The 17,156-nt window shown below is 41.5% G+C and overlaps 1 protein-coding gene across 11 annotated transcripts in view; it reads right to left on the bottom strand.

Moving 5' to 3' along the window:
* Positions 1–114: 114 nt before the first annotated feature.
* Positions 115–17,156, bottom strand: part of CDC14B (cell division cycle 14B) — a 78,644-nt gene continuing 61,602 nt past the window's right edge. For 3 of the 11 annotated variants that reach the window (XR_008315505.1, XM_053292383.1, XM_053292386.1), the window contains 2 exons: positions 10,458–10,514; positions 115–8,836 (listed from right to left, as the gene is read on the bottom strand). Coding sequence is in view for 8 of the 11 variants with exons in the window: in XM_053292383.1 (XP_053148358.1) it covers positions 8,797–8,836; positions 10,458–10,514 (97 nt within the window). In the remaining 3 variants the exon portion in view is untranslated. Of the gene's footprint in view, positions 8,837–10,457; positions 10,515–16,956; positions 17,105–17,156 lie in introns of those variants that run through there. The other 8 variants (XM_053292385.1, XM_053292387.1, XM_053292388.1 and 5 more) reach the window with 5 other exon arrangements.

The raw sequence follows: 17,156 nt of genomic DNA, 5'->3' as shown, positions 1-17,156 counted from the left end.
AAACTGGCAACCATAAATATCTTTCCTTATTCCCAACTGAGAAGTTGGGGTTACCATGACACTAAAACAATCCTGCATAAGGGTTTTGGTAGTCGCTCTTGTGGTAGAGCCTAGTACAAGCAATTTATAATATTTTATTTGTATAGTTTTTACAAGTTAATATTTATATAATCAAATTACACTGCTTTAATGAGAAATACATACCTATCAAATTACATTTCCAACAGTATCAAGTTTACCCTTAAAATACCTTTAGCAAAATAAACTTCAAGTTGAATTTTTAAAATATTACAAACTCTTCAAAAAGATGAGCAGTATTGATTACACCATATACTTTGAACAAATGGTCTGTACAAATATTTACAGGGCAGTACACATAAAACTGCAGTAGAATATTTGGGGACTACAAGTGGCAATTTTATATTTACATACTGCCTGATATGTGATGTATGCAATTTAAAACAAATATAAAACAGAGTAAAGTCAAAACAATTTCACAGAATATAAAAATTAAAACTTCATGGGACCAAAACAATTAAACAGTTTAAAATTAATTTCAGTTAAAAGCATGAGCACACAGATGGTCCTTGAGGGTCTTCCTAAAAGCAAACAGAGGAGGATATGCTCTTATTTTGACAGGGAACATATTCCAAAGCCCTGGAGCAGCCACAGAGATCTGTACCTCACCAGATCTCAATAAGCAACTCTAGACCCAAGCCATTGAAGGCTTTAGGTAATAATCAGCACTTCGTATTTTGCTCATAAACACATTGGTATTATAAAATTGTTTCATGGTCCCTTTGGGTTGTCCCAAAGACCAGTCTGGCTGTCACGTTCTGTACCAACTGTAGTTTCTGGACTATGTACAAAAACAGCCCAATATAGTGCATTACTGTAGTCAAGCCTGGAGATTACCAGCATATGCACCACTGTTTTAAGGTCATTTACCACCAGAAATGGGTGTAGCTGATAAAGTGCTCTTGGCCACTGTCTGAAACTGAGAAATGAGTGTGTGTGTTGGATCCAGGAACACGCCCAAGGTACGTACCAGATTTTTCAGCTGGAGGGTAACTCCATCCAGAACAGGCAGATCTAAACCATCTCTTAGGTCCTGACCCCCACCCCTCAGTCAGTACCTCCATCAACCAGATTCAACAAGTTTGTTATCCCTCATCCAGCCCATTACTGCCTCCAGGCAGACATTTAGGGAAGTTATGCCACTTCTTGATGAGGTCAATATGGAGAAATATCTGGGTGTCATCAGCATATTGATAACACGCTGCACCAAACTGCCTGATTATCTCTCCCAGTGGCTTCATGTAGATGTTAAAGTGCATTGGCAGCATTATGGAGCCTTGTGGAACTCCATACCATAGTTCTCTCTTTACGGAGCAGCAGTCTCCAAGTGACACCATATGGAATCTACCAGAGAGGTAGGAACTGAACCACCGTAAAACAGTGCCACCCAATCCCTCAGGCCATGGTTAATGAGATCAAAAGGATCAGCAAAGTCACACTCTAGCAATAGCCAATTGTATATCATCCATCAGACCCATCAAGGCAGTCTCAACCCCACAACCTGCTCAATATCTGGTTTGAAATTGGACTAGATAGTCTCTATCATCCCAAACTGCCTGAGTCTGAGACCACCACCCACTCAAATCATCTTGTCCAACCATGGAAGATTGGAAACAGGTCTGTAATTAACTCGGAGATCCAATGCAGGTTTCTTCAAGAGTGGTCTAACACCATCCTGCCCTCAGAAGTATTTATAGTATTTACCAGACCCTCTCTCATGATACAGTTACCAGATGAAATAAGCCAAGTTGGGGAAGGGTCAAGAGAACAGGCTATAGGACATACAGTCTAAAGCAGTTTGTCCATATCCTCAGCTGTCAAACTGAAAGTGATCCAATCAAATCCTGTAAGAAGAGTTGCTGGACAGCTCCACAGTAGATTCTGCAGTAACCAGAACCTAGTTTGGCCTAAATGCAAGATTTTATCTACAGAAAAGAATCATTGACTATGTCACAGTGAATGACGGATGGTTCAAATTCAAAGGGGAGGGACGCATACTAGTTCTTGTCCCAATCCTAGACAACTTGCCTTGATATGAATTTGCGGAAGCAATGCGGGCAGAAAAGAACTTCTTTACCTCCCACACTGCCAGAGCATAGATTTTAAAATTTTTAAATGGCACAATCTAAGTACAATAGCAGATAAAACCATCACTGCAAAACAACTTTGCTATAAATTGTTTGAAAAGTGAGCTGTAACTGCTAATCAGTACCAAGTTGGAATAGTTTTCATTTGGATATGTGTTTAGGAGGCAAAATAAACTTAAAGGCTGTTGACTTAAGCTGCCTAGCAAAAGCACAATGATGCAAAGGAAAAGGAATTCTGAAAGTCCTCTTTAGTTTAAGATTGGAAAATGTTAAATGTACTTTATGTACCAGCTTGCCTAGAAATCTGGTGTATTCTTCCAGTCTAATGCAAGACTAGTGCTTTAAATGGTTGTGGAACAGATGAACCTGAACTATTTTTCCAGCCCTACAACTAATATATGCTATAAATTGATTTAAATGATTGGTCTTCAACTAGTGGTTTACATTAGTACTACTACCACCACCACTTCTCTTTTAAAAGGTACATGATCTGGAATAACGTATGTATACAGACTTAAATAACAAATGCTGGTAGAATGCCTTATGAAATCAGTGGGACTTGCTTCTGTGTAGGGGTGTGCAAACAGGTTTGAATCTGAACCATCCCTGGTTTGGCAGTCTGTTGAACCATTTTTTTTTAAAACCCCTTTTTAACTTACTTCCTCCAGGGGGCTTCTCCAAAGTGGTGGTGGGACCTCAGAGGTTTCCCGTCTCCATGCCATGCCACGCAGGGTCCCACTGCACATGTGTAGCAGCCTCCCAAATGGCCACTGCTGAGAAATAGGCCCAGAAAAGGCCAAAGACTGCCTGAACTGGGTGATTTCTTTTTCTTTTTTTTCTTTTTTTTGCATAAAGGAAGGTGGCGGGGGGAGAACCTCCACGAACCCTGCCCTAGCCACCTCGGAGAAGCCCCTCAAAGGGGGTAATTTTTTTTTTAAAGGAAGTTCAACCCCCCCCCCCCGAACTGACCCAAATGGGGAGGGGCGTTGATGGAGGGCAAAACTAAACTGGCCTGGTCTGGTTCAAGCTTAACCAGGCCATGAATTTACTATTTACTAATCTTGGTAAATAATAAGTTAGTTACCAAATGGTCCTTCATTAAACACAGACACATTAAAATATATATTTCAATTGGCCAAGGTCTGTTTTTGATTAAGATTCCTGTTTAAATACATAGCTGCCCAATTGGTACAATGATTCTGCAAGGCAACAGAATGTGCTTTCCAAATATCAAGTAATATGGAATAGAATTGCTTTTCCCATTTCTTAACACTGCAAATTAGTCATGAAAACAGACCTCACTGTTAAGTGAATTTGAAAGAAGGAGTGACTGTGTTTTATCATCCCTATGCCTTTCACTCTGTAAAATTAGATCACAGGTGTATGTCAATCTCAAGCAAAATGTGTTACGTTCCTCAGCAAATGCTCTTTGGACGTAAATGAACGTTACAGTCCATTTGGCAAACGTTTTTATGAGAACCATACACAAAGGGGTGGCAGTAAGAACAGTGCTAGCACAAGGCATTTTCCTGCCTCTTATTTGCTGCAGCCCCCACCCACAAAACCATCCCTGAGGGTCAAGGGATCCTTACCATTTACATGGGATGCAGCAGCAAGGGGAATTCCCCTCCCCAAGTTCCAGCTGTTCTGACATTCCCCCCTCCTTCTCCTCCAGCCATTTGCTTTACACCCGACCCAATTGCTAAGGGGCCTTTGACCCTCAGGGAAGCTTTTTAGTAGACTGGGAGTTGCAGTGAAGAGGAGGCAGTAAGGAAAAGGACCACTCTGGATACTACTCCAGGCTTGGCTCCTGAATTTAAATTTTAAGCTATACGCTTGGCTATTTTCTGCATGTGCGCGTGTGCACATGTGCATGTTGACAAACATTTGTTTAGTAATAAGGCTGGTCTGACTGCTCAAAATACATTAATGGGATTTGTCATTTCAAGAGTGATCGATTATAATATCGGAAAAGAATAGTCTTTATTTAGCCAAGAATGCTTACCCACTTAATTTGAAATACCCATTTTATTCACAAAAACTAGTCCAGAAAACACAGACTCCTATTCAGAGTACTTCACAGAGTGAGATGGCACAATTTTGGTCCTGTATAAATGACCTGCTAGAAGAGAAATGTAAAAGACAAAACCATCATCTATCTTGGTCCTAACTGTGCTACAAAGTGCTCAGGTAGTCTTAAATTCTACTTAAATTCTAGCCTAAAGTCCAGAGTTGGTAAAAAGGAAGTATCTAAACAGGTCCTTAAAAGTAATACGCACTACACTATCTCTACTCTTCAGTGGTCTAAAGGCAAATGTGTAACTTCTCTGGCCTCAAAATGCAGTAAGCAGACAAACCAATTATATATTCCAATTGGTGTTCACTAGTGCTTTACACTTAAGTTAAAAGCAAATTGAAACATTTATATATAGCCCATCTTCCTCTGTTGTGAAAATATTAGCTGATGAGAAAAATCTTAAAGTAATCCCAGGCAATGCCAAACTTTTCCTTAATTTCAATGGGACTACTTTTGAGTTATCTTCCTCCCATAGACCACTAGCATTATTTCCATATGTACTATTTATCTAACTACCAAAGTATAAAGAACTCATACATAAATAACCTTAATCTTTTTAGCAGATACTGAAGATTTAACCCCATATGGTGAAGATATGAGATGTCTGCATAGCCTGACCAACATCATGTTTTCCATTTTTGAACTATGAGTGACCAAAAAACTGATTTCACAATTGCAATATAATTGGCTCTTCAAAAGTGGCTCTTCTTCACTGGCCTCAGCCCTTTGGCTTTTGGCCACAAATAACTGAAAAAAGACATGTAGTCATAGTACAGTTTTACTTAAATACCCTTGAATTGCAAATTCAAGGATATACATTAGGATATACTTCTATCAGTCATTAGTTCTTCCTTCCTTTAATGTGAACACCTGTTAAGGAAGAAGCTACCAGCTTCTAATTAGACTTCATTTCGGGCAGATCCAGGTCTTACCTACCTATCCAAACCACGAGGAGTATCCTCTCTATTACTCCAACAGGAGATAAATTTATTTATCTATTACTCCAATACTCCAACAGGAGATAAAGATTGGGACCATCGTATTAAGTGAGGGGGCAGGGTATGGGATCCTGCTGTGGCTGTTAAGTTATTACAAACTTGTACAGCAACTGCACTTATGTTCTTAATGTATGGCCCTGAAATTAATCTGAAGGCCCTAGTAATAGTTTAAGCCTAGGAAGGGGTTAACCAGTAAGCCTATGACCATGATCGACACTATTTTTCAAGGAGGTGCCACTTTGGCAAAAGCTTTCAGTGTGAGAGCCATTTACCGCTGTGCTTTTCCCAGGGCAGGGGAAAGGCCTTTCAGAGATGCACAGGCCTGTCAGTCCCCAGCACCATCTCAAAAGGTGTACAAAGACTGCTGGGAAGTTTAGTCCTTCCCAAAGCTTATCCCAGTGAGCTCTTCGAGGTAAGCACTGGGAAGGACTACACTTCTCAGTTCTCCATGTGCACTTTTCAAGATGGCATTGGGGTTCCAGAGGGCTCCTTTCCCCTTAAAGGAGCCCCAGAGCACGGGATGGTGAGTACAGTCACCTATGTACAGTGCCAGGGAGCTGTGTGGAGTATTTGGCTTGAGCTGAAGCTTTGCACAAGCCTAAACAGTCAGATAGCTGCACTTTGGGCCAATGGGAGCTGCCACTGGGCCTTACAATGACGAACACAGGGCTATGATCTTAAGGGCAGCTCTACACTCTGATGACTACAGCAAACATTTGTTTTAACAGTGTCTTCCACAGCCAATAAGCTGAGCCCTAGCCCAACTGGGGTTCCTTAGCATATATACATACACTTATGATCCTGTGACATCAAGTTTTACATGCATGATGTAGGAGAGACCAATAAAAGCAAGGAGATTATAGCTGCATGAATGTGTTTAGAACTGAAGTATCACTAAAAGGAAAAGGTGAGAGACTTGATGAAAAAAAATAGTAAAGACAGAAATTAAAAAAAACTCTTCAGGCTCAAGAATACAGATTAGGAAACCTGTCATTTCAAGGCAGTGATTTTCAAATGGTGTTTTGTAAAAGCCTGCAGTTGCTGGAAGAGAACAAATCTTCCCCCGCAGTGCATGCCTGCAAGAGTGCTGGGAATATTCTAGGTCACTCCTCCCGGTCATGGAGGGCCAAGAGTGAGGCCTATCATGAATGGCCAGTATTTCACATGAGCTGAGCATGGACCCTAGAACATAAGCCAGAATTCTTTGCAACATGTAGGAGCACTCTGCACTACTGAATACATGCGGAAAAGATTCCCTAAAGACATAACATTTAAAAGAAAATGTGGTAATGAAGTCACTTGGCTACAGATTTCCTACTTGTTTGAGGACCATTTTATACATGACAGAAGGCCTGCAGACAAATTTTGTGTGGTTGCTCTCTAAGGTCTGCATCCACAGGCCTGGAAGTCAAAACAAATTGTGTCAGCCAAGCATGTGTGTACATTGCACACAACATTCTCTCACATGTGGGATTTGTGCAGATTCCTAAATGAACATCACTTCAGTGTAGGAATTCTGTAGAGTATGAAGCAGTACAGTGGTTCAAACAATGAACAGTAGTGAAAATTACAGGAAAAGAATAGGGTAACCAGCTTAACTGAATGTGTCCCTGCTTATTCGTGAAAAGGTATCCTGTCTGGAATAAGAATTCTAAACGAGTTTATATGAAGGGAGTTTGATGGTGGTGGGGAGGTTAACAGCATGAAGCAATATTGAATATGTACTCTGAGTGGCACAGTTCTGTGTGTGAGGGCTAAACCATGCAATATTTCTGAAAGCACAGTTAAGCTCTCAGCAACTGCTACCAGAAGGGCAAGATTTCCAACTTTTTAATTCAAACTGGGTTAGCAACTTGCTCAATTTATCCAGTAGCTAGTAGACCCCACTTTAAAACTCTGTGGCAGAGTTTTGCTGGCTCAAGATTTAGGGTAGCGATAGTGTTAAATGCAGAGTTACAATTATTCATGCATCTCATCACAGGCAGCAGCAATTACCGTTAGGTAAACAAGCAAGTGCTATTCTGCTTTCTAGGTGCTGCAGTTATTTTTCCCCACAGGCAGAACAGCATTAGCTGAAAGACAGACACAGCATCATTACAGCTATGCAGTGCTGCATTTCCTGATTCTTAAGAACAGAAAGGCAGCAGATGCAGCTAACACAATGCCTCTGTCACTTATTGCCAGAACAGGTGCTCCTGCAGTGGCCTTTCCTGGTTCTTTAAAGCCAAGAATACCAATAGTGACAACTCAAAGTGCTCTTTCTAAATTGCACTGCAGAGCTGTTGCTGCTGCCTCTCCATGCCTTAAAACTATAACAATTTAGGCAAAAGCCAAGAGAAGTGACTACTGCAGACTACAGCAGCTGAATCTTTTATATTTGGAGATGTGATGCTACCAAGAAGGCATAAAACAGACCTTCATAGCCTTTCTTCCAATGGTAAAGGCTTGGGGAGAGAGTTGTAAAATCCCCCTCTAGCACTCTTTCTGCACACAGGGATGTTGGGTATAAGCACATGAAAGGTGAGTTATCATGGGGGGAAACTGCATGATTAGTGCATTTTGCTCACTTCTCTATTATTTCCAGTAATTTTACAATCATCTGATCAGAAGATAGTGGCTTTAAATGCAGCACATGTACATCTTAATTCTAATGGAAGCTGTGTTAAAAGTAATAAGCAGCACTTTAGACAGTTATGTTACTTGGAAAAATCAGAAAATAACACAATGATAAGAAAGCACTCTTTGGTGACCAGTAGTTTAGGAACAAGCTATAGCTTGGTAAGAATCCTAATACAAATTAGGATAGTCAAGCAAGGAATATTGGCTCACATACAGAGCAGCAGGACACAGGCGCCTTGGCAGTGCCCACACTGCTGTGTGCTTCTAAAATGTCACCTGTGGTGTTGTGGAACAACTATGTTGCACTGCAACTTAAAATTTAGCAAGCGCACCTGTGCAACACCCATTGGAAATAACATGTGCTGTGTTGTGCAACTGCACTCACACAATTGTAAGTCACAGTGAAACAGGGCTGTTCTGCAACACCACAGGTGGTGTTTTAGACACTTGCAGCGGTGAAAATGGTGCTGTACTGCCCATATTTCACTGTACTGTCTGTAAGCCACAATGAGCAAATAAGGTGTGTCTTCCCATTTTCTCTCCTATTGGAAAGGGAAATCACACTGGAATGACATGTTAAGTTATCAAGTAGCTAAAATACTCCCCACAACCACTTCTTTGTGGTGGACAGAAGCTAAGCGATTGCCATCACATATTGTACACATGCATCATACAGAAAAGAACGCTCTCTTAACAACAAGAGAGTTTAGTCCCAATGTTAAAATCTACTTCGCAGGCAGCTTTTGCATTTTAGAATGCTTCCAGCATTGAAAAGTCAAAATCTTAACACAGGGTCTCATTGAGTTCTTTTCAATGCATTCAGAATTTTCCCAACCAAATGTTGTTAGACCACTGCATTTTTAAAAAACCAAAAGAGTCTCTTCCTTTGATTTTTAATTGACTGGACACCCCCTGCATCCTCTTCAGTTCCAATTGCTTAACGCAGTACTGTTCTAGTTCGTGGGACAGGAGCACTGCTGAAATGATAGAAATTAGGTTTATGAGATTTGGCAGATATAAATGTCAAAATATACATTAATAATTTAGGAATTGGTGAAAAGTTAAATTAAGCAAGCAAACCAAAAACTGTTTGGGGTTGGTGGAAACCAGAGGGTAGATGTCTGTAGACAATGCAACATAAATAATACTTTTTAAAAGGACAGCCACCCTGATTACAAACATTAGAATAAAAGAATAGGGATGTGCACAAATCGATTTTTTGCAATTTGATTCAAAGTTGAATTGAATCAGCCAGATTAGATTCGAACTTGAATCAGCAAACTCAAATCTGATTGGATTTGATTCAGGCGGGATTCAATTAGATTTGGATTCAGATCAATTCGGTCCACTTCTAAAGGTCCTAGGGGCACCCAATTTGGGCAGTGGATAGGTCCTAATGGGTGCCACCTACCTCCCAAATTAGAAGGCAGTGGGGCACTTGGTTGATTTTTAATGATTAAGTTTTTACTGATTTTGTATATTTCCGCCATAGGAAATAATGGGGATTCAACGTTGCCCTATCCGAACCCTAATATGGATCCGCAGCTTTAATTTTATTTATTTATTTATTTAAAAAAAGCTAAGCTCTTACCCTTGTAGAAGTGGAGTTATGCAGCAAAATGTGCGGTCACAATTTTTAAAGTGTTTCAATTCTTTGGTGTATAATAACTTTTCCTCATAATAAATCCCTATGAGGATTCATTGCACACCTTCATTTCTTCTGTTCATTTTGACTCTCATTGGACAGTGCCAACTGCCAAGTGCCAGCTACACCCACCCACCCACCCGCAAGGCAGTGGGGTACTCAGTTTATTTTTTAGGAATATTGAAGTGTTTAGATTCTTTGGTGTCTAATAATCTTTCCTCATAATGAATCCCTATGAGGATTCATTATACACCTTCATTTATTCTGTTCATTTTGACCTCACTGTTTTGCAGGTGGGGGTGGAGAATTAATGGCATCCCCCAACTACCAACCCACAACTACCCTACAACACGCAAGCCACTGGGGTACTCAGTTTATAGTTTAGAAATTTTTGAGATGTTTAGATTCTTTGGTGTGTAATGAATCCTCATAAGGATTCATTATGAGGAAATGTTATTAGACACCAAGGAGTCTAAACACTTGAAAAAATTCCTAGAACATAAACTGAGTAGTACCTCACTGCCTTGCGGGTGGGGTGTGTGTGGTTTGGCACATGGCAGCTGACAGTGTATAAAGACAGTCAACATGAACAGAAGTAAAGAAGGTGTGTAATGAATCCTCATAGGGATTCATTGAGGAAAAGTTATTATACACCAAAGAATCCAAACACTTGAACAATAGTGACCACACATTTTGCTCCATAACTCAACTTCTACAAGGGCTAGAGATTAGCTTCATTTTTTCTTTTTTAAATGAAAGCTGGGAATCTGGGGGAGTTAATAGGAGGGACCCAAATCTCAAATAGATTTGAACTCAAATTTGGCCAGGAAAGTCTGGGCAGATTCATTTTGAGCTCCAATCACCCAAATTGACCAGATTCGAGTTGAATCGATTTATACATCCCTAGAAAAGGAGCTTGGTTTTGTAAAGAGAGAATAGTGGGATCAAAGTACCATAAGCGCATGTGTTGTAAAGCATCCCTTTTTCTTCTTTCCCTCTGAGGCATCAGACTGTGGGAAAAGAAGAAAGGTAAAGCAAAAAATATTGTAGAAGACTAGTTAAAGAGTTATACAATAACCACTTTCAAATCCTCCAAACCATGTGAAGTCTGATTCACTATAGTATAACAATGTGAATCTTGTCCGGCCTTTCAAGGCAGATTCATACTATCATTGTTCACATGGTGAAGTATAATCAAATGAATTTTGCAAGCTTTTTACTTAAGACATCAGCTGACATGATGAGGAAAATCACTCAACGTAGTCCTATTGCAATTAAAAAGAGAAGTTTAGAATTGCCCAATATGTCCTTTTAATTTCAAAGGAAATACTTTGAGTAATTTTCCCCATCACCTCAGCAATCACTTCTAAGGTTTGCAGGATAGGATGAGACACAATGTAAATGTGTCCTGAAGCATTCATCATGCTGGTCATCATGCTTAAATCACCTTCTGCCCCGTCCCATTCAACTTTTGAGGGCTTCACCATATTTTAGAATGTCATTTACACGACCAGCTACAGTAGGGTAGGAGTGGGAAAACCTGGGTAATGAGGTTCATGCAGAGCCTTGGGGCCCAGTCAGGGCTGTTATTTTACCTAACTTTTAACCAAGGTTAATGGGGCAAAGCCTCATCTTGCCTTAACAGCCCCCATAATGTGCATAATCAAGGCTGTGTGCAGTACAGGTGAAACTCGGAAAATTAGAATATCGTGCAAAAGTCCATTAATTTCAGTAATGCAAATTAAAAAGTGAAACTGATATATGAGACAGACGCATTACATGCAAAGCGAGATAAGTCAAGCCTTAATTTGTTATAATTGTGATGATCATGGCGTACAGCTCATGAAAACCCCAAATCCACAATCCCAGAAAATTAGAATATTACATGGAACCAAGAAGACAAGGATTGAAGAATAGAACAATATCGGACCTCTGAAAAGTATAGGCATGGATATGTATTCAGTACTTGGTTTGGGCCCCTTTTGCAGCAATTACTGCCTCAATGCGGCGTGGCATGGATGCTATCAGCCTGTGGCACTGATGAGGTATTATGGAAGACCAGGATGCTTCATTAGCGGCCTTCAGCTCTTCTGCATTGTTTGGTCTCATGTCTCTCATCCTTCTCTTGGCAATGCCCCATAGATTCTCTATGGGGTCAGGTCAGGCGAGTTTGCTGGCCAATCAAGCACAGTACACTGTATACTTTTCAGAGGTCCGATATTGTTCTATTCTTCAATCCTTGTCTTCTTGGTTCCATGTAATATTCTAATTTTCTGAGATTGTGGATTTGGGGTTTTCATGAGCTGTACGCCATGATCATCACAATTATAACAAATTAAGGCTTGACTTATCTCGCTTTGCATGTAATGCGTCTGTCTCATATATCAGTTTCACCTTTTAATTTGCATTACTGAAATTAATGGACTTTTGCACGATATTCTAATTTTCCGAGTTTCACCTGTAGCTCCGGCAGCCCAGCTTCCTTTGTTATTACTACTACTACTACTAGCTGGGCTGGGTGCAGAGCATCCATACCTCTAGTTCTTCCCACCCACTGTCATTTTCTCCACACCCCCCCGCTGTTTTCTTCCCCCCCGCCATCTTTCCTGCCTTGCCCGCAGGCCTGTCCACTGCTGCAGCAACTTTCCTCTCCCCCTGCCGGCAGCTCGCTCACGTACTCTTGCGAGAGCTGTCGTGCATGGGATTAGTGATGGGTATGCCTTAGAGAAATATATAGATAGATTATTTTTAGACATATTTGTATACTGAACAAAACTTACATCTCTGGGTGGTTTACAATAAAACAATACAGTATCTAATTAAAAGCCTGGGTGAACAAGGGTCTCTTAACTGCCTTTTAAAAAGTTGTCAGAGATGGGGAGGCTCTTATTTCAGTAGGGAGCGAATTCCAAGACCTTACAGCAGCAATGGAGAAGCACTTCCTCAAGTAGCCACCAGGTGAGCCCATGGCAACTGCAGACAAACCTCTCCTGATGATCTCAATGGGCAATGGGGCTCATGGCAAAGAAGATGTTCTCTTAAAACCACAGAGTGCTGCTTAAAGAGCAGCTAAGAAGCTGCAGCAATGCTGCAGGCAGCCTCTCCGCTGCCCGCACAATGCATTGTGGGGTACTGGAGCACTTCCCCCACCAGATCCCTAATGCAGTCAGTTCCGCTGTGCTGATTGTGTGGGTGTGCAGTCTAGTGGAGCATGGGTGAGTGCCTAGTCATGTGGGGCAAGGCAGGTATACTCCTGCCTTTCCCCCAGCCCTCCCTAACCACCAGGGATTTTGGTCGTGTGCAAATGACCTCTAGGTGAATTCACTTAACACACAACCATACAGCACAACGACTGGTCACTAGAACATTCCAATGCAGTTGCAAAGCTATACAGTTCAGTTTATACAGCATGTTCTCACACCCCGCCCAGCATTTAATACATCCAACCTTTTAAATATGCTTATAAAGGAGGCATTGAACAGAATAGGATTTTATACATAGCTGTGCTAAACAACTCATGGACCAGAGCACAAGGAAAGTTTGATGCCTAATCAGGAGCAAGCAGAACCAAAAGTCCCTCATTGCAGAATACTAGCTCACAGAAATGTGAGCACCCTGACCTTACCTGCTACTAAAGCACAAACCTCTACTTGTGCTGTAGCAGCTGAAGCACCTCGTGCAGGCTGAGCCAACCAACTCTCCAATACAAAGCAACAAACAAACCCAAACCCTCTTGCTATAGGTCCTGGTGATGCAAGGCTAGTATGACTTCCATCAAGTGCACAATGTCCTCATATCAATCTCTCCTCTCTAAGAAAAAGTTCTGAGTTATGGGTCATGAAGGAACTTCCCTTCAATACTGGAGAAGCAGCATTGGCTGCCGTTTTTTTGAACATAGGAAGCAGGGGCAGCTTTCAGCACTGGAATAAGGAGAGGTGGTGCTAACACTTGAAACTGGGCACTATACAGAGTTGCAGAGAAACAGGCTCTTCAATTATGCAATCACGATCAAGTGGAAGAAAGCTTCTAACACTGCAAGTGTGCATTTCAATCAAAGTCTTTGAAATGTCTAGATCTTTGCTGGCTATTTGGCAATTGTATTTCTTTCTTCTACCAAAGAAACACTGAATGCTATTTACCTGTAACACGTATGCAAGACTCTGAACAAAAAGGCTTGGAGTATTTATTAGCAGTCATGTAAAAGATCAATTTCTACTATTCAGTACCCCTTCCTACCTCAGTCCAAGAAGGAACACTGCTACTAAAATGGAGAAACCTCTTTGTGATGTTTAAAGCACAGTTATGTAACTTCTAAAGGTTCAGTTCCATTTATTAGTCAATGGGAACATCCTTCAGACGCAAGTTAGAATCCTTAAATCAGGCCCTCCAGTCAAAGCTACAAATGTGTGGGAATTTATAGGTTCTGCCATTGCTGAGATCTAACATACCACAAATATAAGGCAAACTGAAGTTTGATAAGAACTAATTGAAGAGTAGATTCCAAATATGGACATATCAGCAGCAATGACAAACTTAAAATTGTTTAAACATATATTGGAAAGAGGGCCATCAAAAGACAGACTAGATAAATTGGTAATAAGTGTAAGTGACAACCTGCCATTCTAGGAAACTGAATAAAGTGGCAGAGGGCTGTGAAAATGCCAGCAATATGAATCATGAATTGTAAAAAAAAGAGGAACATTAAGAAGTAGTAGAAATTTTACACATCAGAAACATTTTAAAATTATTATTTCCAGATCTAATTTCCTTGGTATTGTGTAGATACAGTGAGGGAAATAAGTATTTGATCCCCTGCTGATTTTGTCTGTTTGCCCTCTGACACAGAAATGACCAGGCTATAATTGGAATGGTAGGTTTATTGTAGCTGTGAGAGACAGAATAACAACAAACAAACCCTCAAAAGCCCAGTGCCCAAAAGTCAGCGATGGATTTGCATTGTAGTGAGGGAAATAAGTATTTGATCCCTTCACAAAAGATGTCTTAGTACTTGGTGGCAAAACCCTTGTTGGTAATCACAGAAGTCAGACGTTTCTTGTAGTTGGCCACCAGGTTTGCACACAACCCAGGAGGGATGTTGTCCCACTCCTCTTTGCAGATCCTCTCCAAGTTAGAAACGTTTCGAGGCTGATGTTTGGCAACCCGAACTTTCAGCTCCCTCCACAGATTTTCTATGGGATTAAGGTCTGGAGACTGGCTGGGCCACTCCAGGACCTTCATGTGCTTCTTCTTGAGCCACTCCTTTGTTGCCTTGGCTGTGTGTTTTGGGTCATTGTCATGCTGGAATACCCATCCACGACCCATTCTCAATGCCCTGGCTGAGGGAAGGAGGTGCTCACGCAAGATCTGACGGTACATGGTCCCTTCCATCGTCCCTTCGATGCGGTGAAGGTGTCCTGTCCCCTTAGCAGAAAAACACCCCCAAAGCATAATGTGTCCACCTCCATGTTTGACGGTGGGGATGGTGTTCTTGGGCTCATAGGCAGCATTCCTCCTCCTCCACACACGGCGAGTTAGTTGATGCCAAAGAGCTCGATTTTGGGCTCATCTGACCACAACACTTTCGCCCAGTTCTCCTCTGGATCATTCAGATGTGCATTGGCAAACTGCAGATGGGCCTGTACATGTGCTGCCTTGAGCAGGGGGACCTTGCGGGCACTGCAAGATTTCAGTCCTTCACGGCGTAGTGTGTTACCAATGGTTTTCTTGGTGACTATGGTTAAAGCTGCCCTGAGATCATTGACAAGTTCCCCCCGTGTAGTTCTGGGCTGCTTTGTCACCATTCTCATGATCATTGCAACTCCACGAGGTGAGATCTTGCATGGAGCCCCAGACCGAGGGAGATTGACAGTTATTTTGTGTTTCTTCCATTTGTGAGTTATCGTGCCAACTGTAGTCACCTTCTCACCAAGCTGCTTGGCGATAGTCTTGTAGCCCAGTCCAGCCTTGTGCAGGTCTACAACCTTGTCCCTGACATCCTTCAACAGCTTTTTGGTCTTGGGCATGGTGGTGAATTTGGAAGCTGAGTGATTGCTTGCTTCTATGGACAGGTGTCTTTTATACAGGTACTGTAACAAGCTGGGATTAGGAGCACTCCCTTACAGAGGGTGTTCCTCATCTCAGCTCGTTACCTGCATATAGTGAAAAGACACCTGGGAGCCTGAAATCTTGCTGGTTGATAGGGGATCGAATACTTATTTCCCTCACTACAATGCAAATCCATCGCTGACTTTTGGGCACTGGGCTTTTGAGGGTTTGTTTGTTGTTATTCTGTCTCTCACAGCTACAATAAACCTACCATTCCAATTATAGCCTGGTCATTTCTGTGTCAGAGGGCAAACGGATAAAATCAGCAGGGGATCAAATACTTATTTCTCTCAGTGTAGATATTGAGGACAGGTTATTAATTCCATGAGTAAAAGCCTTTATAAATTCTCCCCAAGTATGCAGGAAGTTGATATACATGAAGTGATAACAGAAATTATTACAGTTACAGGAAGAGCCAGATAAGGGGAATGAAATGCAGAAGAAACAAAATTTCCCCCCCCCCAAAGCATTACCAAGGACTGTATAAACCTGTATCAAAATAGGACAATCCTCATCTATTTCTCTCAAACTATTTAGTGCCAAAGCCAAGTTACTAATAGCTCTTCTGCATGGACACATTTCAAGATACCTCATCAATTATGTGCAAGTATGTGCAAGACATAGAGCAAGAAATAAATGAATGTCCTATCTAATATCTCCTAGTACTTTTTCCTACGCTATCACTAAATTAATGAAATCAGTAGTAGAATAGCTGTATATGTTTTAGCTGACTGATTTAATAAATTTAAATTTGTATACAAGAAAAACAATTGTTCTGAAAGAAAGAAAATACACACTTTTAAATTATTCATACAAGCGACACACCAGCCATCACTACAAAAAAGGCATCCCTCCTCCCTCCACAGAACTGAGAGAATGCATCTTCTAAGAAGGTGCCTGCCATCTGCAGTTTTTAGTAAGGAATCATTTAAGGAATCATTTAAATCTGATTCCTTGGAGAGGGCATCTTTTTGGTCAAACTGACCCATGTTCTCCAAAGCTTTACAGGGGTGAATTCAAGAGCTTAGGGTTGCTCCACAGCCCAGTGCATAGGAAGGCGGGTTGGGAAGCAATTTTCGCTTCTTCCTTCCTTCAAAAGCCCTGTTCGCTGTCAGGAATGAGGACTGCATAATCTTCAGGGACATATTCCTGGCAGCGAACAGGGCTTTTGCAGGGATCATTTTCACTCCCTGAGCCCCATCCCTGTGCATTGGGCTGTGAAGCAAAGTAGGGGTGTGCACAGAACCGGCTGGTCTGGTTCGGTTAGACCCTGAACTAGACCCGGACTGGATCAGTTTGGTCTGGTCCGGGGAGTGTTCACAAGGACTTGTTGTTGTTTAAACTTACCCCCTCTGGGGGAGTTGTCCAAAGTAGCGGGAGGTGGGGTGGGGTGGGGGTGTCCATGGATATCCTTCCCCCTGCTGGCCTCCCTTCAGAAATAAGCCCATTCTTCAGCCTTTCCTCAGCACGGCGGCCATTTTGAAGGCCACTGCGCCTGCGGATCCGTTTTTTAAAAAAAAAATAATTTTAAAAACCATCAAAACCAT

The sequence above is a fragment of the Hemicordylus capensis genome, chromosome 2 (assembly GCF_027244095.1).
Source record: "Hemicordylus capensis ecotype Gifberg chromosome 2, rHemCap1.1.pri, whole genome shotgun sequence".
In the NCBI taxonomy this organism is placed as follows: domain Eukaryota; kingdom Metazoa; phylum Chordata; class Lepidosauria; order Squamata; family Cordylidae; genus Hemicordylus; species Hemicordylus capensis.
Note: the sequence above shows the minus strand (reverse complement) of the source record. Positions and strands in the feature narration are given on the sequence as shown.